Below are 24,888 nucleotides of genomic sequence, written 5' to 3'. Positions count from 1 at the left end.
CAATATGCGTTAGATGAGTATGTGCCAAGCAAGATCGTAAGAGATGGAAAAGAGCCACCGTGGTACAACAACCGAGTTAGAAGACTGCTGCGGAAGCAAAGGGAACTACACAGCAAACATAAACATAGCCAAAGCCTTGCAGACAAACAAAAATTACGCAATGCGAAAAGTAGTGTGAGGAGGGCTACTCGAGAGCCGTTCAATGAATTCGAAAGTAAAGTTCTATGTACTGACTTGGCAGAAAATCCTAAGAAATTTTGGTCTTATGTCAAAGCGGTAGGTGGATCAAAACAAAATGTCCAGGCACTGTGACCAAAATGGTACTGACACGGAGGTTGACAGACTAAAGGCCGAAATACTAAATGTCTTTTTCCAAAGCTGTTTCCCAGAGGAGGACTGCACTGTAGTTCCTTCTCTATATTGTCACATAGATGACAAAATGGTAGATATCGAAATAGATGACAGAGGGATAGAAAACAATTAAAATCGCTCAAAAGAGGAAATTCCGCTGGACCTGACGGGATACCAGTTCGATTTTGCACAGAGTACGCAAAGGAACTTGCCCCCCTTCTTGCAACGGTGTACCGTAGGCCTCTAGAAGAGCGTAGCGTTCCAAAGGATTGGAAAAGGGCACAGATGAGACCCTTTTTCAAGAATGGACGTCGAACAGATGTGCAGAACTATAGACCTATATCTATAACGTTTATCAGTTGTAGTCATTAGTTGTATAATGACTTTTCTGGAGACTAGAAATCTACTCTGTAGGTATCAGCATGGGTTTGGAAAAAGACGATCGTGTGAAACCCAGCTCGCGATATTCGCCCACGAGAGTCAGAGGGCCATAGGCACGGGTTCCCGGATAGATGCCGTGTTTCTTGACTTCCGCAAGGCGTTCGATACAATTCCCCACAGACGTTTAATGAACAAAGTAAGAGCATATGGACTATCAGACCAGTTGTGTGATTGTATTGAAGAGTTCATAGATAACAGAACGCAGCATGTCATTCTGAATGGAGAGAAGTCTTCGGAAGTAAGAGTTATTTCAGGTGTTTCTCAATGGAGTGTCGTAGGACCGTTGCTATTCACAATATACATAAATGACCTCGTGGATGACATCCGAAGTTCACTGAGGCTTTTTGCGGATGATGCTGTGGTATATCGACAGGTTGTAACAATGGAAAATTGTACTGAAATGCAGGAGGATCTGCAGCGAATTGACGGTTATCATTTACCTACAATATAGCAGGTCATCAACTGGAAGCAGTTAATCCCATAAATTATCTGGGAGTACGCATTAGGAGTGATTTAAAATTTAATGATCATATAAAGTTGATCGTCGATAAAGCAGATGCCAACAGATTCATTGGAAGAGTCCTAAGTAAATGCAATCCGATAACAAAGGAAGTAGGTTACAGTACGCTTGTTCGCCCACTGCTTGAATACTGCTCAGCAGTGTGGGATCAGTACAAGATAGGGATGATAGAAGAGATAGAGAAGATTCAACGGAGAGCAGCGCGCTGCGTTACAGGATCATTTAGTAATCGCGAAAGCGCTACGGAGATGATAGATAAACTCCAGTGGACGACTCTGCAGGAGAGAAGCTCAGTAGCTCGGTACGGGCTTTTGTTGAAGTTTTGAGACCATACCTTCACCAAGGAGTCAAGCAGTATATTGCTCCCTCCTACGTATATGTCGCGAAGAGACCATGAGGATAAAATCAGAGAGATTAGAGCCCACACAGAGGAATACCGACAATCCTTCTTTCGACGAACAATACGAGACTGGAATAGAAGGGAGAACCGATAGAGGAACTCAAGGTACCCTCCGCCACACACCGTCAGGTGGCTTGCGGAGTATGGATGTAGATGTAGATGTAGAAATGGTGTTTGGTTGGCTCTGAGCTGGCCGATTCCCAAGATCTTTTGCAACAGGCATGGTAACATCACAATTTTACTCACTAGCGCCGAAAAATAGTGGTGGCACTGCAGATCGAATAATTGATAAGAAGATACTGAGTCGAAATAGAGAAAACAAGAAATTCGTGGCACAACTTCGTTTCATAGGGCATATCTTGAGGCATCAAGGAATTGTCAGTTTGGTAGTGGAGGGAAGTGTGTATATGTGGGTATTGTGGATGGGGAAAGGGATGTTAAAATTGTAGAGAGAGACAAAGTCTTGAATACCGTTAGCAGGTTCAAACTGATGCACATTGCATTAGCTTTGCAGCGTTGAAGAGGCTTGCAGAGAATAGAGTAGCTTGGGCAGCTGCATCAAACCAGTCTTCAGACTGAAGACGACAACAACAACATTGAGGAAGGGGGCGTGAGGGAGAGGTAGGCTTCTGGTCCACAATTTTGCAAGTTCTTTTCTGGGAGAACTCACGAGTGACATAGATCTCGTGTGATTCAGCGTCCTCGGCTGTTGACATGGCAAAAGACGTTTCTATATTGGTCTAAGTTAATGGCGCTGCTCATTATCGTATGAAAAAAGGTATTTACCTTACACTGTTGGCCGATGCAACGAACTGATGTAGGTGTTCTTGTAGTATTTTGTTGTTGTATACAGATGCGTCTCTGGTATGACGTTAAACTGCAACCATACAAGTAGTGCCCACAGTATGAGTGGTCCCTATCCAACAATAGCAATAACCTCTCTAGTAGGTGGATGAGCGAGTGGAAGTTGTGAGCTTAACTGTTACCTTGCCTGCTTGCGAAGGTGATAGAGAATGTAAAGAAAATAGTCGTGATCACCTACCACTTACCAGCAGGTAATCGGCTCAGTAATGTCAATTGAAATTAACTGCGCAGTGCTTGTTGATTTCTGTTGTTAATTCCTATTACCCCAGGATGGTGTTCGAGAGAAACGCAAATTTACAGATGCGGCTCCAATGTATTTTTCATAAGGCAAGTGCATAACGCGATCGGTCAATCGAATTTTGATATATAGTTTATTGAGTATCGGATTTCGTTTCTGAAAGACTGTAGGTTCTTTGGCGCACCATAAATGATCTGATAAATTGCTAATCATTTTTTGAATCACACTAATGGCAGTTTTGCATTTCTTTTACGAATGCTGTATACAAAGCTGATAAAGACACTAATACATAGAGATATGTTTAGTTTGTTAAATTAATTCATCTGAAAGGTATTAATTTAAATAGACTTAAATACGACGGGCGTTTGAAAGGTATCTGCAAAGTCCGAGAGAAGCCACCACCGGCGCCTATCGAGGTCATGTTTAGTTATTAGCATCTTTGGAAAGAACGCACACCACGTTTGAGCCATATTGGTCCATTTCTTTGTGTTTGGCATTCTTGTGAATCAAGGAAGTCGAGTGATTGTCAAAAAATGGAAGAAAAATAATTTCGTATGGTGATTAAACTTTACTTTATGAGAGGCACAACGCCTCAGGAGACTAAAGAGAAGCTTGATAAACATTACGGTGACTCTGCGCCATCGATTAGAACAGTTTATAAGTGATATCAAAATTTTAGGAGTGGCCGTATGGGCACAAGTGATGCTGAACTTTCTGGACACCCTCTGGAGGTTACGACTACAGAAATCATTGATAAAATCCATGATATGGTGATAGATGTTAGAACATATTTTGCAAGATCATTTGTACATGAGAAAGCTATCCGCAAGATGCGTTCAGCGATTCCTCATGGTTGACCAAAAACGGAATTGTGTGAAGTGCTGCAAGGATGGTTTGCAGCTGTTCAGAAGAATCTTTAGGACTTTGAGCGTCGTTTCGTAACTGCGGATGCATCATAGATACGTAACTATACTCCTCAGACCAAACAACAATCTAAACAATGGGCTAACAAGGGAGAATCTGCACCAAAAAAGGCGAAGACCATTCCTTCGGCCGTAAAGGTTTTGGCGACTTTCTTTTGGGATTCGCAAGTGATTACTTCTTCCAGTATCTGCAAAAGGGTATAACTATTACAAGTGAACATTATTCATCATTTTTGGACCGTTCTTTTCCATCAGGAGAATGCACCAGCAAACACATCAGCAGTTGTGGTTGAAAATTTATGGAAATAGGATTCCAACTCCCCCCCACCCCACCCCAACATATTCCCCAGACTTGGCCCCATCGGACTACTATTTGTTCCCCAAACTGAAGAAATGGCTGACACGGCACAGACTTTATTCAAACGAGGAGGTGATTGCAGAAACTATTAGCTATTTTGTAGACTTGGACAATTCCTATTATTTGGAAGGGGTCAACAAATTAGAACAGCGATGGACGAAGTGAATAAGTTTAAATGGAGACTGTGTTGAAAAACAGATGTTCAACCCAAACATATAAGCAATTTCTTTTTATACTTTTCAAACGTCATTCCCATTTTCATAGTTCTTAAGAGCTAACAAGATAGCTGCATACACAGCGAAAGCTGAAGAATAAAGAACGATATGAAACAGGGAGGCATCTGCTAGCTGATCGCAGAACAAATGTGAAGGCTTCTCTGTTCTTCCTGATCGTAGAAAGTATTACATGTACTTAATAACATTTGTGGAATTTCTGGTACACACATATTTCTTAAACATAACGAAAGAGAATTTTTCTTGATGTCTTACGTTTTCCTATGACGTATTTGACTACGACACTGGTAGTCATTCAAGTCGTCAGTACAACAATATTACAAGATTACAAGAAAAAACAATAGACAATTTGAAATGTTTAAATAAACAGTTTGACAAATAATTTTCATTGGCACAGGAGATATTTGTACAAGACAGAGTAACTTAAAATTTCAGAGGAATCATTGTTCCGAGGATAAGAGGTTAAGTCAGTTCAGGGACGTTTCTCTAGTGCACTTTGTAGCAGAGGTGGGCTTCGAGCGCGGTTCCTCCAGGACCGTAGCCATGACTGACGAGCGAGCCTTGCCTCGCGCTGCCGGTTCAGCCGGAACAGCCGCATCGAGTCCGACAGGCAGCACGGTGCAGAGCCGTGCACGGAGGCCCGGCCCGCGAGCTGCGTCCGCACTGGACTACAGCAGACGCAGGCCGAGCGAGTCCCCGACGTCACCTGAAAGGCGGAGCAGTGCTGTTGCGAAAGAAACTGTATGCCACGGCCTCAGCCCACGGGCCGCGCACTCACTGCTCCGCACTGAGCGAGTCCGTGACGTCACTGCACCAGTGCCTTGCGCAAGCACTGGCGTGCTGCGGCCTACGGGCTGTCGGTAGTACTGCCCGCAGTTGCGAGCTACGGGCTACGAGCGGTGAGTGGAGCAGTGTTCAGTGGAGTCGTGGGATTTCTTCACTTTTGCCGTAACGCACAAAATGAGCTCGGAAACTAAACGTGGTCAGAAGAGGATGGAGCGCATGTAAAGAAAAAGGGAAGAAAAGGAAAAATTAACCAGTGATGAGTAGAGAACCACACAGCTTGAAGCAAATCTTAAAAGTTCAGTTTGGACCGTGTCAAAGCCTAGTGTGAATGGCGTTAGGAAAACCGTTCCTTTTGTTTGCAGTTCGCTGTCCTGTGAAATTTACTCTATTGCTGAAGGGTCAAGTGGCACTTCACACATTTCTCGCCATCCATGAGCGTCTAATAAACAAGGGTCTTATGTGGACGAGAAACGGCTTCCTAAACCTGCTCAGGAGGTAACTGTCGATAAATGCGTGGATATGTGTGCACGAGACGTAAGGTCGTACAGAACAATAAGATGTGAGGGTCTTAAGGATCTTGTTCAGACGTTAATTCTCACTGCAGAGGCCATTAAGTCTCAACCCACAATTGTGTCGTGGTACACGGCAGAAAGTGCTAAAAGCCTACGAAATATAATTATGACTGAGGTAATTGCTCATATAACAGAAGGTGAATGCTCAGCAACTACAGACATGTGGACATCCAATGAGAGAAGAAACAACTATCTGACATATACTGTCTCCTGTTTCGTTGACTGGACTCTCAGATCTCGAAATTTTCTTTAAAACTCAGTTTCGAGATGAATCAAAAACGCTCGGTAACAATATAAGAGGATAGTTTAGACGATTTATGTCTCTTGGTATCCAACACTCTACTTTGAGAAACTTTCAGCACACAACTGATCAAGATACCAACATTGTCGTTGCACTGCGCGATTATTCACGACTGTATTGTTCCTGCCATATGCTAAATATAGGGCTACGAAATAATTTTGATGCGGAGTATATATTCGTCAATTGGCCATACGTTCATGGTCTTTTGACTCCTGCGATAGAACGCGTGACTTACGTAAAGAAAAGGAGCCTTCTTAATGCTCTTGATTGATCACTGAGCCAGTCTAACGATACTCGCTGGAATAAGCACCTGACAATGTTAGAATGTCTTTGTGCGAGTAGCTCTCTGAGAAGAGAGAATTAGCCCAAAATGAAAGAACTGAAAATTCGCTGATGAAAGAACGTTTTCACGTTATACATACTATTCAATTACTGTAATTCGTATGGGCAATCGTTTATTTTTTTAGCTTTTAAAAGATAAGGGTATTTGTAGCTCTTCAAAGCGGCTTCCAAGGAATTAAAACTGGGGACATCACCTACACGTTAACCAACATATCACTTACGTAAAGAAAAAATGTCTTCTTCATGCTCTTGATAGATCACTGAGCAGTCTACGATACTCGCTGGAATAAGCAGCTGACAATGTTAGAATGTCTTTGTACGAAAAGCTCGATGAGAATGGAGAAATAACCGGAACTAAAGGAACTGATATCATGCTGATGAAAGAACGTTTTACGGTATGTATGCTATTCTATTAATGTAATTATTATACGCAATCGTTTATTTTATAGATTTTAAAACATAATGGTTTTTTTAGCACTTCGAAGCAGCGTCCAAGCAATTAGAACTGGAGAAATCACCTACACTGCACCTTCTGTTTCATAGACGATGACAATGTTAAAGCATTTGTGTCAGGCGCCCCAAGACAGAGTAGCTTCTGAAATCGGACTTTTACATAAACGTCACAAATTATACTTAGATGAAAAGCTATTTGTCCTGAGATGCTGCGAGGAAGCAACTTTCCTCTAGCGACCAATCATCATTTAATAATGGTATCTGAAGATAAGAGGTGTAAAGTCATTAAAGGGATACGATAGTTTTACTTCCTCATACTTCCCCAATCCCACAATTCACTAAAGACATTTCCCATTACTGCATCTCGAACCTTCCTTTCTCTTTTATCACGCTAGTGGGTTCAAACGGAACTGGCTTACCTTTCAATCTATAAATAGTTATCTCAATGTACTCTACTCTTATGGAAGTTACAAAAGTAAGATTTAATGTTCTGAAATAGGAGATACGCTCATTCCTACATGTTCCTCCACAACTAGTAACACGTGAATCCTTGGGAATCCATGTTGTCCTAAATGAAAGTTTGATTTTTTTTCCATATATGCACTGAAATATGAATTTTGCTGTCCTCAGGTAAAAAGAAGAGAGGTATAATGAGGCTGGACATGTATTTCAGAGCCCCACCACATCAAAAAACAAATCTTATTGAAGCACATAAATTCTGTTACTCCAGCCGCTGGGTTACTAGTTGAGCAATGGGGAGATGGAAGTGAAACATTATGGTAGCCTACACTCGATGTTATTCACCATCTACACCGAACAAGCAGTAAAGCATACAAGGATAAATTTGTAAACAGAATTTAATATCAGGGAGAAGCAATAAACATTTTGAAATTTACCGGTGACACTGCAATTCTGTCAGAGACAGCAAAGAACTTGGAATAACAGTTGAGTGGAATAGACAGTGCCCTGGAAAGTGAATATGAGATAACCCTCAATGGATCTAAATGAAAGGTAATGCAACGTATTCGAATTAAACCTAGCAGTTCCAACGGATTTTCCATAACGTGTACTACGAAAGGGGGGCGTAATATATAACCAACAAAAAGATATTTGGGTTTCGTTAATTTTCGTTGTCTTTTACGCACAAGATACTTTTTATAGATACACTTATGTGTAAGATGTGTCCTAAACCTGAAAATATGAATATCACACCGGTTCTGAAAATTCGCATCCACAGACAAGACCAAAATTTGTACGTTAAGTTTTACTGAAAAATTTAAAACAATTACGGAATCTGGTAGAAGACATCATTAACAATCACAACTATATTTTTTTTTCAAAACGTTAAAATATAATGTGCATGACCAGATTACAGTGTTCTGGAAACGTAGCCCTCACCCTTGGTAATGCGAGGGTTACATCAGGTATTGTTAAGGGAATCAGATTACGCAATGAGACACTAAAGGACAATTGGGCATAAAAATAACTGATGATGGCCGAAGAACAGAGAATATAAAATGAAGACTGGCTATAGCAAGAAAAGTATTAGTGATGAAGGGTGATTTGCTTACATCCAATATAAATTTAAGTGATAGGATGTATTTCCTGAAGGTGTTTGTGTGGTTTCGTAGATGCTACTCCAGGCGGGTGTAAAAATGAATGTGCGCAATGGAAAATACTGAACGCGAAAATGAAGATTTTGCCCTGTCTGACTACCCCCCGAAGCAGATCTTAGGATCTCTCCACAGTGATAGTATTTCCTACTTCTTGCTGTTTAACATATAAATTACAACATAAAAATAAAAGAATGACAAAGGGAACAAGTAACTACTAAATAATAAAAGTTATTTACTGTAGATTAAAACCCCTTTATATATTACAGATGTTTACATGTCGATGTGCAATAGACACAAAGAGATACAAATGAATTTCCTGATTAATATTATTGATCAACTGCACAAATCTGCTTCTTTTTGTGGCTACGCGATCTAATATAAATAACGCGAGATGACTGACATCATCTACATCCCAAACACTAGAAGACACTACTTTCAAAGATGATCTATAGTGGTGTGCAACGTCAGTGGAAATGAAATTTACGTGATCACACCTTTCTAGCTTTATAGCCCTAATAACCCGAAGCAATTAGCAATATCACCGTATGTACTGCGTTCTTTGCGTCGGAGTGATGGTTCTCGTGCACGTCTGAGACGATGGAAGAACTCCAGCCACAAAATAATAAACTCATTCAAACACTAGGACGGCAGGAGGTGGTCCTTTGACTAGTATAATGGAATACTATCTTCTCCTCTCTGTGTCCTACAGATAAATAACGCGAATTTCAAGTCACAAGGACGGAATTTAGCTGCCTCACCATCAGTATTGACAGAAGAAGTGCTCTCAGTCGCTGCGTACTCAACAACGACTCTCTAACCGGAGGCGAAGAGTAGTATAAGTTATCAACACCTTCGGCCCCCTTAAGATACTTTCCAGTGCCTTGTGTCACTGTATCATGCAATTTAAGCCTTAGTGATTTTGCCCTCATTTGTCCTATCATGATAAGCGAACCTTACGACAGTATTTTACTGGTGAGAGCTTCCCCCCGCTTGAATATTATGTCCCCGAGTTCCACCGCGAGTCACCGAAAGTCAGTTTCGGCATTATGCTTGATGAGAAAGTCTAGCGCTGGGATTCCACAGCAGCCTTCGCCTGCATCACCCATTACACTGCAAGTGTTGTCACTTTCGTCAATCTCCTGGTCCAGTGGCAAAAGCCTTTTCGGCCCTATCCTAAACCTTGCAAACACATTTCTTCTTTCTTCTGCTCCCACCTTCTGAGGAGGCAGAGCTGTCACAGACGGTGCCGAATCAGCGTCCTTCGGAAATACCAAAATGTCTGCTCCATTTCAGTACAGTGCTAGGTGGCGCAGTGGTTAGCACACTTGACTCGCTTTCGGGAGGACGACGGTTCAATCCCGCGTCCGGTCATAGTGATTTAAGTCTTCCGTGATTTCCCTAAATCTCTCCAGGCAAATGCCGGGATGGTTTCTTTGAAAGAACACGTCCGACTTCCTTCCCCGCCCTTCCCTAATCCAGTGAGACCGATGACCTTGCAGTTAGGTCTCCTCCCCCCACCCCCAAAACATCTGCAATACAATCAGCCTTATTGATAGCTCTCTGTGCAACCTCCTAAGTATCTACAGCAAAATTACGGTCGGCAGTAGCACTCTTCAAGACGCTAAAATCATCGGCAGGTGCACTTTCCTCCACATCTGGTCCAGGCTGCAAAAATTCGCAACCTCTGCCAGGGTATACCTCACTAACTATGCAAACAACAAACGAGGACAAAAAATCAGTACAACGAAAAGGACACTTAATCTAATTCTACCCTAACACTTACTGTAACTTAACTTCTCCACGTGAGTGGCTACTCATGACTACTAGTTTACGGACTTAAATGCAGCGAGCCACATTTATAGCTCAAAATGAAATACATTGCCCACTGAAAACGGAGGAAACTACCACAAAACTCCAACTTCTCGACAAAACTCATCTTCTCCACCTAAGAAGCTACGCATGGTTAACACCTTATACACTTTCAGACAATTAGCCACACTCATTGACGATAGGCAAAAGTAACGTTCATATTTACACATCCTCAGAACCCAGTCTGTGTTTACTTGACACATGTCACACATGAAAACAGAACTGAAATGCTGGTAAAAGGTGGACTCACTCGACGTGATACTCGTAGCGGAAAAAAAGAACAGTAAACGCAATGACCCACTCCATACTGGTGCTGTCTGTTGACGAAACTGCAACCCTGAGGTAGTCGAGAGTCATCGTCTCCAGGTAGGGTGGCTGGTAAGGTTCCTCTGTCACTGAAATTTAGTGGTGACACACACTTCTGACAACAAAATGTAGATGTCGCCCCAGTGCGAAGCAGGCGTCAAAAGACTTCCCAAGCGGCCTCACGTAAGGCCTCCCCGGTTTGTCTGATAAACAGGTTCCAGGCACTGTCTGTGGCTGACGCTATCGCTGAGCCAGATGCTGTCGCCTGTCCTGTTTCAGAGGAAACCACTCAGCCTGCAAAATCCGGGCAATAGCAGTGGGTGGCATTATTGGTACATGGGAGCTCGCTCGTTAGGCGCGCTATGGGACTCCTTAGGGCCTTGCTGAGAAGGCGGGTAAGAAAACCAATGTGCGTGCATACCGGGTGGAGTCATTACAGATGTGGAAAGGGTCTTCCATCGATCCCACGAAGAGCACAGGGTGCAGCCACCTGCAGGTGGTTGCTCATGTCAGTACTAGTGATGTGAGTCACTTTCGATCAGAAGAGATTCTCTCTGGTTTCTAGCGGGTAACAGAAGTGGTAAAGGCTACCAGGTTTGCTTGCAAGATGAAAGCAGAGCTGACCATTTGCAGCATAGTCGACACGACCGATTGCAGACATCTGGTTCAGAGCCGAGTGGTGGGTCAATCTGAGGTTCAGACGGTTCTGCGACAGTGTAGGCTGCAGATTCCTCGACTTGCGCCAACGGGTGGCTGGATTTCGGGGTCCGCTGAATAGGTCAGGTGTCCACTATACGCAGGAGGCGGCTACACGGGTAGCAGGGGCATTGTGACGTGGATTGGGCGGTTTTTTAGGTTAGAGGGTCTCGGGAAAACACAAGAAGGTCTTCAGTCTCAAAGGGTGCAAGCTGAACACAGGAAGAACGTTGATACAGGAACCATTGGTTCTTTTTTTTTTTGGGTCATCAGTCTACTGACTGGTTTGATGCGGCCCGCCACGAATTCCTCCCCTGTGCTAACCTCTTCATCTCAGAGTAGCACTTGCAACCTACGTCCTCAATTATTTGCTTGACGTATTCCAATCTATGTCTTCCTCTACAGTTTTTGCCCTCTACAGCTCCCTCTAGTACCACGGAAGTCATTCCCTCATGTCTTAGCAGATGTCCTATCATCCTGACCCTTCTCCTTATCAGTGTTTTCCACATATTCCTTTCCTCTCTGATTCTGCGTAGAACCTCCTCATTCCTTACCTTATCAGTCCACCTAATTTTCAACATTCGTCTATAGCGCCACATCTTAAAAGCTTCGATTCTCTTCTGTTCCGGTTTTCCCACAGTCCATGTTTCACTACCATAGAATGCTGTACTCCAGACGTACATCCTCAGAAATTTCTTCCTCAAATTAAGGCCGGTATTTGATATTAGTAGACTTCTCTTGGCCAGAAATGCCTTTTTTGCCATAGCGAGTCTGCTTTTGATGGCCTCCTTGCTCCGTCCGTCATTGGTTATTTTACTGCCTAGGTAGCAGAATTCCTTAACTTCATTGACTTTGTGACCCATCAATCCTGATGTTAAGTTTCTCGCTGTTCTCATTTCTACTACTTCTCATTACCTTCGTCTTTCTCCGATTTATATTGGTATAACAGTTGCAATTTGTCGTAGTTGTGTTGGGAAAGTACCAGAGCTCCAAGCGCTAATAGAAAGCACTGATTCTCAAATCGTTATAGGCACTGAAAGCTGGCTAAAATCGGATATAAGCTCGGCCAAAACGTTTGCGAAGACCTAACGGTGTGCCAGCCGCTGTGTCCGAGCGGATGTAGGCGTTTCAGTCTGGAGCTGCGAGATTGCTACAGTCACAGGTTCGAATCCTGCCTCGGGCATGGATGTGTGTGATGTCCTTAGGTTGGTTAGGTTTAAGTAGTTCTAAGTTCTAGGTGACTGATAACCTATGATATTACGTCCCATAGTGTTCAGAGCCAGTTTTCAACCTAACGGTGTTCCGAAAACATAGGCTAAACACCGTTGGCGGTGGTGTGTTTGCTGCTGTCAGAAGTAGTTTAACATGTCGCGAAACTGAAGTAGATGCTTCATGTGCGTTAGTATGTGCAGAGGTCATTGTTGGCAACCGGAATAGTATAATAATTGGATGCTTTTACTTACCTCCCAGTTCATATGATACAGTTGCTTAAAGGTTCAAAGAAAACTTGAGTTTGATTTCAAACACGTACGCGACTCATACGATAATAGTTGATGGTGACTTTAATTTACTCTCGATATGTTGGCGAAAATACATGTTTAATTCCGAAGTGTGCATAAAATATCATCCGAAATTTTGTAAACGCATTCTCCGTAAATTATTGGGAGCAGTTAGTTCATGAGCCCACGCGAATGGTAAACAGTTATGAAAACACATTTGACCTCTTAGCAATAAACAATCCTGAGTTAATAACGAGCATCAAAACCGATATACGGATTAGTGAACATAGGGTTGTCGTAGCGAGACTGAATATTGCAATTCCCAAGTCCTCGAAAAATAAGTGAAAAATATACCTTTTCAAAAAAGCAGATAAAAATTTACTTGACACCTTCCTGAGAGACAAACTCCACTCATTCCAAATTAATAATATAAGTGTACACCAGATGTGGCTTAAATTCAAAGAAATAGTATCGGCAGCAATTGAGAAACTTATAACAAATAAACAAACAAACAACGGAGATTATCCTCCTTGGTACAATAAGCGGGTTAGAACACTCTTGCAGGTACAACAAACCGCCGTTCGGGTTTAGCCGAGCGGTCTCGGGCGTTGCAGTCATGGACTGTGCGGCTGGTCCCGGCGGAGGTTCGAGTCCTCCCTCGGGCATGTGTGTGTGTGTGTGTGTATTTGTCCTTAGGATAATTTCGGTTAATTAGTGTGTAAGCTTAGGGACTGATCACCTTAGCAATTAAGTCCCATAAGATTTCACACACATTTGAAGATTTTTTTGAACAACGAAACAAAAATGCCAAATTTAAACACACGCAAAATCCCCAAGATTGGCGATCCTTTACAGGAGCTCGAAATTTAGCGCGGAGTTCAATGCGAGACGCCTATAACAGTTTCCACAACGAAACTTTGTCTCGAAATCTGACAGAAAATTCAAAAAGATTCTGGTCGTTTGTGAAGTACGTTAGCGGCATGAACCAATCAATGTCTTCTCTGCGCGATAACAATGGAGATACTATCGAAAACAGTGCTGCCAAATCAGAGTTACTAAACACAGCCTTCTGAAATGCCTTCACAAAAGAAGACTAAATATCCCAGAATTCAAATCGAGAACAGCTGCCAACGTGAGTAACGTAGAAGTAAATATCCTCGAAGTAGTGAAGCAACTCAAATCACGCAATAAAAGCAAGACTTGTGGTCCAGACTGTATACCAATTAGGTTCCTTTCCGAGTATGCTGATGCATTAGCTCCATACTTAACAATCATATACAACCGTTCGCTCGACGAATGATCCGTACCCAAACACTCGAAAGTAGCACAGGTCCGACCAACATTCAAGAAAGGTAGTAGCAGTAATCCACTAAATTACAGGCCCATATCGTTAACGTCGATATAAAGCAGGATTTTAGAACATAAATTGTGTTCGAACATTATGAATTACCTCGAAGGAAACCGTCTATTGACACACAGTCAACACTGGTTTAGAAAACATCATTCCTGTGAAACACAACTAGCTATTTATTCACACGAAGTGCTGAGTGCTATTGACAAGGGATTTCAGATCGATTCCGTATTCCTGGATTTCCGGAAGGTTTTGACACGGTACCACGCAAGCTGCTCGTAGTGAAATTGCGTGCCTATGGAATGTTGTGTCAATTGTGTGACTGGATTTGAGATTTCCTGTCAGAGAGGTCACAGTTGGCAGTAATAAAAGGAAAGTCATCAAGTAATACAGAAGTGATTTCAGGCGTTCCCCAAGGTAGCGTTATAGGCCCTTTGCTGTTCCTTATCTATATAAACGATTTGGAAGACAATCTGAGCGGCCGTCTTCGGTTGTTTGCAGATGACACTGTCGTTTATAGACTAATAAAGTCATCAGGAGTCCAAAACACTTAGAAAATGAGACCTACCAACTAAAGAGGACTCTACGCTACAAGTGGATACTACGCTTGCCCGTCCTCTTTTAGAATACTGCTGCGCAGTGTGGGATCCTTACCAGAGAGGACTGACTGAGCAGCACGTTTTGTGTTATTATGAAATATGGGAGAGGGTGTCACAGAAATGATACACGATTTGCGCTTGAAATCATGAAAAGAAAGGTGATTATCGTTGCGACGGAACCTTCTCGCGAAATTCCAATCACCAACTTTCTCCTCTGAATACGAAATTATTTTGTTGACACCGACCAAAATAGGGAGGAACGATCACAACGATAAAATAAGGGAAATCAGGGCTCCTACGGAAAGATATTTTTTCCGCGCGGTATTGACATTGGAATAATGGAGAATTGTGAAGATGGTTCAATGTGGTTCAATGAACCTTCTGCCAGGCACTTAAATGTCATTTGGAGACTATCCATGTAGATGTAGACGTACATGTGCAGGTCTGAGTTGAGGTGGTGGACTGATGTCGGAATGATGATCGATGGCTGCTCATAAAAACTTCACTATTTGTCATGCATTTTACTGAAGATCAAACTAGAATATTCTGTGGTGCAACGTCCTCCATAACGTGTGCTGAAGTCAGCGAGTGTTAAGGAACTGACACAACAGGTGGCCATGGTCTCAGGCGACTGCCTTCTAAGTCGGAAGGCTGCTTGCACCTAGTAGTTGGCATGAAGGTGGCCCTCTGGCTGGAAGATGCTAAGCCACAGCACTGATCTTAAAACCGGAATCAGGGGCCCACAGTTAGTGGAGGCCACATCTCGTGGTGGCTGCTTGTCGTATCATGTCGCCTCGAGAAGCGGCATACACCTCTCCTCGTGAATTGTAGCTACCAGACTGAGACACCTTTGACTGAATATAATTTTAATTTATGTTGGGACAAGGCGTTCTTGGTTTTCAAATCGCAGCTCGCAGCCAATTAGACCAAAAGAAGTCTGTTGATTGGATGTGTAGTAACTGGCCTACAAACGCCTTTCTGCTGTGTCATCGTTATGGCACCGCCAGCCCCTTTCCTGGAGCACAATGTGGGAATCTGCCAGTGGCATTGCTGCGTCTGACGTATTGGTGTTTGGTCGGCTCTGAGCTGACCCACTAACAAAGTCTTTTGCAACAGCCATGGCAATATCACTTTTGTATTCCGCCTGGAATGCAGCACATGAGTCTGCTCCTGTAAAGTGAAAGGTTGGCAGAATGAAAGAAGTGAGTAGGAGTAGGAAAAGGTGAAAATCTCTAGGTACTGATCTTAAAAATGGTTTTACTACATCACAATTTTAACTTAATACATAACTTTGCACTGAGGTGCGAAGCCTTAGACCCATCATAAGTAGTACATAGTCTCAATAGCAAGCAAAGTCTCCTGGCCATCTGCTCTTGATCAAAATGGGAAGAATCTGTCACGGAGCTCGTAGACCTCCACAGCACCACGTAGGGGGCGCTGACGTCGGTGTCTGTTGTAGTACCAACTTAAGAACTTTCACCTACGGCGTGGTATCGTAGCTATCGATACAACAATCACAATTTTACTCAGTGGCGCCACATCCCTCCCCCCTTGAAACGACACGCCGTCGTTGAGTAGGGCTTCCGACGACGGGTGGAGGAATCCAGGGGGGCGCAGCAGACTGCGGAATTGCTAGGACGTACTTTCCACCCGTGACCCCGAATTGCTCGCGAAGGGGCGAGGAAAACGGTCCCTGGAAACCCGCCCAGGCCGCGCACCGCCACTGGGTGTGCTCGGATGAGGAGGCGGAGCAACGACCTCTGTGGGCCACGGCGGCGACTGCGAGACGGCAGCCTCAGCGTCCATCGGTTCCAGCACTGTGGAGGAACGCGGCGGCGGCGGCCGGAGGTGGGCACGTGGTGGCGGCGAGAGGCGTCCGTCCGGTGCAGGTGACTGCACGGCGACGATAGCAGGCGCGCCCGCTGGAGTCGTGGGCTGAGGCGGCGGAATCTGTGAAGCCTCCAATTCTGCCGGAAAACAACGAACGGCAGAAATACAACGAACGGCAGAAATCTGACGACAGCACAAACGGATACGGTTCCGGTGTCGCTTGTCAGTGCTGGAGTAACCAGAAATGACAAATAAGGCGTGGCCAAGCTGGTGAAGAACGCGTCCCTGCTCCCAGCGCTGGCTGTCAGAGAATACGCGATAGAACACTAAATCATGCGGCGCCAAGCCAGAAAGTGGCGGAGCAGCGGCAGCGCACAGCGGCGGGTGCAATAGCGGCAGGAGCGACCGATGGGCGCGGTCATGTAGCAATTCCACTGAGGAACGGTTGCCGAGCGGGTGCGAGGATTATGAAGCAAGGAAAGTCCAGAGCGCGTACTTGTGAGAGTGTGTGGTGCACAACTTGCTCATCTCCGACTTGAACGTATGCACAAAGTGTTCAGCCTCGCCGTTTGACTGGGGGTGGAACAGGACTTAGGTCAGATGGCGAATGCCATTAGCAGCACAGGACGCTTCAAACTCTGAGGACACGAATTGGAGGCCATTGTCGGAGTCAGTAACTTCAGGAATGCCCTCAATGCAGAAAATAGACGTCGAAGCCCAAATAGTACTGGCAGATGTAGTAGAAGACATAGGTACAACAAAAGGAAAGTTTCTGTACGCATCAATGACTATCAACCATCGGATGTCCCAGAAGGGACCCGCAAAATCAATATGAACGCGCTGTCTAGGCACAGTAGGATTCGGCCACGCAAAGAAGCGCTGGCGGCTTGCAGATTGATGCTCCACGCAAGAGCGACAGTTAGCAAGCAAATTCTCAATATATTTATCAATGCAGACCCAAGTGCAGTGACGATGCGCTAATTGCTTCATCTGCAGTATACCCCAATGAACAGCATGCACCAAGCGGAAAATTTCCGAATGCAAGTCTGATCATTGTCAGTTTGTAACGAGATCACACCATAGTGTACAGAGAAGTTTTGACGTTGCGCAAAGTAGAGTCGAACAAGTGGATCACGAATCTGCGTGGCAGATGGAGGCCATTGAGTACGAATATACTGCAAAAGAATCTGCAAAGAATGGTCGGCGGCTGTCGCGGAAGAAATGTGACGAAAATCCACTGGCAAAAAATCAGCTAATTACTTATCTTGTGGATCAATAAACATGCATGACAATTCGGAAGAATCAAACACTTCGTCAGGACCGATAGGCAGACGAGACAAAGCATCATCATTGCCATGCTGGGCTGTGGGACAAAACAAAATTTCGTAATTATAGTTAGAGAAAAAGAAGGACTAACATTGCAACTTTTGTGCCGTAACTGGCTTAGACGGGTGCTAAAACGACTCAAAGGCTTATAGTCGGTGACCAAATAGAACTTGCGTCCATACAAAAAATTATGAAACTTTCTCACACCATATACAATAGATAAAGCTTCTTTCTCGATTTGAGAATAGTTTTGCTGGGCAGAATTGAGCAACTATCTGGCGATCGACACTCTTAATCTGGTGTGAGACAACTGCTCCGATGCCATGAGAAGATTCATCGACAGGCAAAACAACTGGTTTGGAGGAATCGAAAGGAATCAAACAGCGATCACTCAACAAAGCAGATTTGAGCTTGTGGAAAACAGCGTCATATTCCGAAGACCAAACAAAAGAAACGTTCTCACGCCGAAGGCGATGCAAAGGCGCTGCAATCTGCGCTGCATTTGGTATAAATCGAATATAACATGAAATTTTGCCCAACACAGACTGAAGTTCTTACAAGTTCCTGGATGCTGGCAAGTCTTTAATTGCACTGAGATGTGAGGGCGAGGAGTGGGTACGAGTACCCTGTTCGTTAATCATATGTCCTACATACTGAATCTCAGGTTGAAAAATTTGCACTAGCCACTGGTACACTTTAGTCCTGCCTGCAAAAGTACAATAAATAAGGCACGTAAATTCTGGAAATGTTCGCCAGAGGTGCGACGTTATACGACTATATCGTGCAGATAATTTGAGCAACCAGGGACAGTGGCACACAACTGCTACAAATAAGACTGAAAAATAGCATTGCCTGAAGCACAACCGAACGGAAGCCGGCGAAACTTGAGATATCCAAGGTGGGTCTTGATCACAAAAAAGCGCTGCACCTATTCGTCGAGAGGAATCTGAAAGTATGCGTCCCGCAAGTCAATCGAAAGAATTTTTCCGCACCAAGCTTATCAAAAATGTCTTCAGGACGCAGTAAGGGAAATGTAGCTACCACTGTCTGGGGATTTACTGTAGACTTAAAGTCAGCACAAATACGGAAACAACCGTTTGGTTTCTTCACACACACTATAGGCGAAGCCCATTGCGAACCAGAAACAGGTTCAATGACACCAATGTCTTCCAAATGCTTAAGTTCAGAAGCTACGGCTTCGCGCAGTGTGTGTACTGCCGGGCGTGAACGCCGGAAAATAGGCATGGCATTGTCTTTAACTACAGCATGCGCTGCAGAGTCTGTGGTAAAACCAAGGCCATCAGAAAAGAGTTCAGCAAAATCATGGCATAGTGCGGCAACACTGTGTGCATGGTCAATAGCGTTGATGTAAAGTATATTGTCCTGATTTGCGAGGTCAAATAGTTCAAATGCGTCCATGACAAAATTGTTCGTAGCATCATTAGAGCAGATCACATGGAAAGACACTGTACGGGTCGTGGCACCATATGTGGCTAGCAAACTATAAACGCAGAGCACTGAGATTGCCTGTCCAGTAAGTGTAGTCAGTGTGGAATGTGAACGAAGAAGCGGGAGTGAACCAAGCAAGTCATACGTCGATTTGTTCAGTAAAAAAACTGACGCACCAGTGTCAAGCTGCATGCTAACGGAACGAACACAAATGAGCAAAGTCACAAAACGTTTCCTCGCATCGCACTGATGCGAGAGGAAGTGTCTTGCAAAACTTAATTCACACGACGAGCTGTCGAAGCACGAGAATCCGAAGGCTTTGAATAAATGGCATTAACATCCATAGGCGGATGTGAATCATGATCACGGCCGTTGCCGTTGCGGTGACGTCCACGCGAGTCACAAGAATGGTAGACAGTTGGTGAATTAGAGTTTGTCTTACTACATACAGCCGGTACATGTCCTTTCTTATTACAAAAATAACACAGTGCTTGACGGGATGGGCAAGTGTCCCGTGGGTGGGCGCGAAAGCAGTTCGGACGTGATTTCAGTTTCTTAGTGGGTTCCTGGTGTGAAATTTGTTTACTTGTGCGTGACAGGCGCGGCGTGGCTGGCCGTGCTGGCGGGTGGGAGGACACGTGTTGTTCGTCGCTAACAGTACACACACGTAGCCATGTCTAATGTATCTTGTCTGTCTAGCAAGTCCACTTCCCGCAAAGAGGGGTTTTTAAATCTAAGGATTTGTTCGCGGATGCGGTGATCCGCCACATTCTGAGCAATATCGCCTATTAACATTATATCAACATATGAGCTTCCACACGATCCATTTAAGGCACAATCAGACGTTAGAACCTGAAGGCCCGCTAACCAATCTTTATTCGACTGAGTAGAGCCACGCCGGAGGCGAAAGAATTAGTAGCGTGCAGCTACAACACTTACTCTATCACAAAAGTGGAAGTTCAAAGCATCAATATTTCGGCGTAACTTTTATTTTCTGGCCGGGTGGTGGGAAACAATTTCACAAGCACACGATACAACACAACACCTACGTTGACAATGAAAAAAGCAAGCTTCTCTGTACCTGGTATGATGTAAGCTACGAAGTTTGCCTCGAGCTGTGCGATGTATTCTGGCCAGCGTTCAACGACAGCAGTGAAGGCACGAAATGGCGGCGCCGTCGTTGACGGCGTCGGTACAGGCGGTGGCATCGGAGGCACCGAAGTAGCTGCAGTTAGTAGATAGGACAGCGAAGCCTGTTCCTGTGGAGAAGCCAAGGTTTACACAAATTAAAGTCTTAATAGCGAATGGTGGGAACACTTAAAGACAGTCTCACAGCCAAACGGGCATATCACAAAAAAGATAATGTAGTACCGAGCAAAAAAAAAAAAAAAGAAATGAGAGAAGAGTAACATAAATTTAATCCCTGTTAGTCGCCAAGTTTTGTATCCCGCCAGCCCGTGATGTCACTGCACCAGCGCCGCGGGCAAGCACTGGTGTGCTAAAACTACAACGTTTGGTATAACTGACTCCAGTTGCGAGCTACGGGCTACGAGAGTTGAGTAGAGCAGTGTTTAGTGGGAGGGTGGGGTTGCTTCCTTTTTGTCGTAACGCACAAAATGAGCACGGAAACTAAACGTGGTCTGCAGAGGAATGAGCGCATGTCAAGAAAAAGGGTAGTAAAAGAAAAACTAATCAGTGATGAGTAGAGAACCATACCTCTTGAAGCGAATCTTAGAAGTTCATTTGGGACCGTGTTAAAGCCTATTGTGGATGGCGTTAGGAAAAGCTTTCATTTGGTTTGCTGTTCGCTGTGCTGTGAAATTAACTCTCGTGCTGTAGGGTCAAGTGGCACTTCGAGCATTTCTCGCCATCCATGCATGTCTAATAAACAAGGGATTTTATGTAGACGAGAAACGACTTCCTAAACCTGCTCAGGAGCTAACTGTCGATAAATGCGTGGCTATGTGTGCACGAGACCTAAGGTCGTGTGGAACTATAAGTTTGAAGGAATTATGAATTTTATTCAGACCTTAACTGTCACTGCGAACCTCATTATGTCTCAACCCACAAGTGTGTCGTGGCACATGGCAGAAAGTGCTAAAAGCCTACAGCATGTAATTATGACTCAAGTGATTGCTCATATAACAGAAGGTTAATACTCAACAACAACAGACATGTGGACATCCAGTGCGAGAAGAAACAAGTATCTTACATGTACTGTCTCCTCTTTCATTGAGTGGACTCTCAGATCTCTCATTTTCTTTACAACTCAGTTTCCAGATGAACCAAAACCGGGCGGTAACATTCTAAGAGAATTGTTTAGACGATTGATGTCTGTTGGTAAAAAAGACTCTACTTTGAAAAACATGCAGCACACAACTGATCAAGGTACCAACATTGTCGTTGCACTGCGCGATTATTCATGATTGAATTGTTCCTTCCATATGCTAAATACAGGGCTACGAAATAATTTTGTTGCGGAGTATATATGCGTCATTTGTCCATAGGTTCATGGACTTATGACTTACGTAAAGAAAAGTGGTCTTCTTAATGCTCTTGATAGATCACTGAGCCACTTTAACGATACTCGAAGGAATAAGCAGCTGACAATGTTAGAATGTCTTTGTGCGAAAAGCTCTCTGAGAAGGGAGAAATAGCACAAATTGAAGGAACTGATATCACGCTGATGAATGAACTTTTTACGGTATGTATGCTATTCTATTACTGTAATTCTTATACGCAATAGTTTTTTTATAGCTTTTAAAACTTAAGGGTTTTTGTAGCTTTTCAAAGCGGCGCCCTATACGCAATAGTTTTTTTATAGCTTTTAAAACTTAAGGGTTTTTGTAGCTCTTCAAAGCGGCGCCCAAGGAATTAGAACTGGAGAATCACGTACACTGCTCCTTCTGTTGGGATGCAAAATGGCAATGTTAAAGCATTTGAGTGAGGCGCCCCAGGACAGAGAAGCTTCTGAAATCGAACTTTTGCATAAACGCCTTAAATTATACTCAGATGAAAAGCTATTTGTCCAGATATACTGTGAGGTAGAACTTCTCCTCTGGCCACCTTTCCTCATTTAAAAGTGATATCTGAAGATAAGAAGCGTAAAGTCATGTAAAGAATACAATATTTTTTATACCTCATACTTCTCCAATCCCTCAATACACTGTAACGACATTTTCCTTTACTGCAGTCTCGTCCAAACTGTGCCCCCGGGGCGCCAGCGCCCGCGACTGCCCGCGGCCAGCGCCCTGGGAGAATTCGGGTGTTGCCGCAGTGGCCGAGCCGTGTAGCTTAGCTGGCCGTGCCGACCGCCCTCCGCGCCTCACCATGCCCCTTTACGTGCCGGCAGCGGTCAAAAGCCACACAAAGCCGTTAAGCAACAGACGTAAGGCTACAATGGATCGAGATGGATAGTCAACTGGAAGCAGACAAAAAGAAAGAGGAGCGGCGAGTCCGCGCTATTTAAACCCGAGTGGGAAATTAGTTTCCTTTTTACTGCTGTCGAAAATCATGCCAAATGTTTCGTATGACATCGGGAACCTTACGTATTTAAAATAGTACTCGATTCAATGGCACTTTAATACCTGTCACAAACATCAGTTCGAAAATTTGTCGTAAGAGGAACGCCAGTCAAAGTTTGAAAAACTGAAAGAAAATTTCAAGAGTGAAGTAAGTGTTTCCTATCACATGACTCATTATAATTTATAAAGATGATAAATAAAACTATATTTTATAATCTGTCACTCAGCAATGTGCCATTTAACGAATATCACATTGTCCGCAACAAGGAAAATTTCTTTTCGGTTAATTTTTATATTTGGGTTGCATTAAATCGCGTACCACAGACATAAGAAAAAGTTTCAGGTGCGTTCTTTTTTCGCCACTTTCTGAAAAGCCGTCGCAGATGCTCTCTCGGGAAGCAAAGTATCATTAAGAGTCATTCTTTGTTTTTGTATATCTGTGTTTTATGGATGGGAAAATTATGTTGTAGTTTGATCAATATTTTAAATTAATTAAAATTCAGATATTCCAATAGATAAAAATTTATTTTGCGACCACATTTCGCTATCCTGGTTAGCGTTTTAGGCCGCTTTTCGGAGGAACTAGAGGAAAACGCACCTAAAACCAATCTTTCATTGTTAGTTTTTTTATTTGAGTTTCGATGAATGAAACAATTGTTGAAATGGTGAAAGTGTTTTAAAAAACTGGATTGTACAAAATTAATTGTGTGTTTTTTTGCCGTGGTAGGAGCAGGAAACAGGTGGGAAAAGTTTGCGCGCAAGTTACAAATGCTCGCTGAGAGTTGCGAAAGCAGGGAAACCCTCTGCGGCTAGGAATCTCATCAAGGATTGCCTCGTCGACTCGGCTTGTATTTGTCCAGCAGACCTCACGGAAAAAATTGAAAAACTAGCTCTTTCGCCTCAGACTGTTGCTCGCCGAGTCGAAGATATGGCCTCAGACATGGAACAGCAATTAATGGAGAGAGCGGCGAACTTCATATCATTTTCTATCGCTCTTGACGAATCCGCGGACGTTGCGGACATATCTCAGCTCGTCATAGTCGTTCGAGGTGTCGACGACACTCTACGTGTCACATAAGAATTTCTCAACCCTATACCACTAAAAGACACAAGCACGGGGTTGGATATTTTTCTACCCGCGGAAAACGTGTTAGAGTCAATGGGTTTAAAATGGGAACGCCTGACCAGTGTAACAACGGACGGAGCCCCTGCGCTACGAGGGATACGCACTGGATTTCTGAGTTTTGTCAGGTCAAAAATGGCTGAAGTTGGCTGTTCCTTATTCGCGGCAGTCCATTGTGTGATACACCAGGAGTCAATTTGTGGGAAGATTGTCAACATAAAAATGTTTGGAGACAATTCTTTGAAAGGTTAATTATCTTCGATCGCATGGACTCACACATCGCCAATTTAAAGAATTTCTGGCTGCTATCGAAGCAGAGTAACCCGACATCCCCTACCACGCCGAAGTTTAATGGATGAGCAGAGGAAAGGTGCCTCGTCGGTTTTTCTCCTTGAGAGGCGAAATAAATACCTTTTTGGAAATGAAAGGACGTCCAGAAGAATTACTTTGTGAACCTATGTGGGTGGCGAATTTGGCTTTTTTGAGTGATGTCAGTGATCATTTAAATACTTTGGACATTTCACTCCAAGGCGAATATCACTCTGTTGTTGATTTAGTGCAGACGATTCAAGCATTTCAAAAAATCTTATTTTGTGAGAAAAACAGTTGCACGAGAAGAATTGTTGTCACATTTCTGCACTAGACAGCGTTAAAGAAGATATGGATTTTTCAGATAATGTTCAGATCATTTTCGAATTACAAGAACAGATTGAAAACAGACTTTTGGAGATAAGTGAGTTTCAGCCGGCCTTAGATATATTTGTTCGCCTGTTTTCCCTTCGGGCAGAGGGCGTCTTACAAGTGCTTCAACTAGAGCTGATTGACCTGCAGTGTGATATCCGTCTGAAGGACCGCTTTCTTATGCGTAAATCTCTGGATTACTTTTACAGTTGTCTTCCACTAGAGAAAGATCCTCTT

The 24,888-nt window shown here is 43.6% G+C and overlaps 1 protein-coding gene across 1 annotated transcript in view; it reads right to left on the bottom strand.

The window, feature by feature from the left end:
• LOC126298090 (uncharacterized) overlaps positions 1–22,655 on the bottom strand; it is a 123,861-nt gene extending 101,206 nt beyond the window's left edge. Inside the window, exons 1-2 of the mRNA XM_049989406.1 lie at positions 22,529–22,655; positions 16,362–16,685 (exon numbers count right to left, since the gene is read on the bottom strand). Coding sequence (XP_049845363.1) covers positions 16,362–16,685; positions 22,529–22,655 — 451 coding nt within the window. The remainder of the gene's footprint in view (positions 1–16,361; positions 16,686–22,528) is intronic.
• Between the last annotated feature and the right edge of the window lie 2,233 nt (positions 22,656–24,888).

This window comes from Schistocerca gregaria, chromosome X (assembly GCF_023897955.1).
Source record: "Schistocerca gregaria isolate iqSchGreg1 chromosome X, iqSchGreg1.2, whole genome shotgun sequence".
Lineage (NCBI taxonomy): Eukaryota > Metazoa > Arthropoda > Insecta > Orthoptera > Acrididae > Schistocerca > Schistocerca gregaria.
This window is presented reverse-complemented; position numbering and strand designations above follow the sequence as displayed.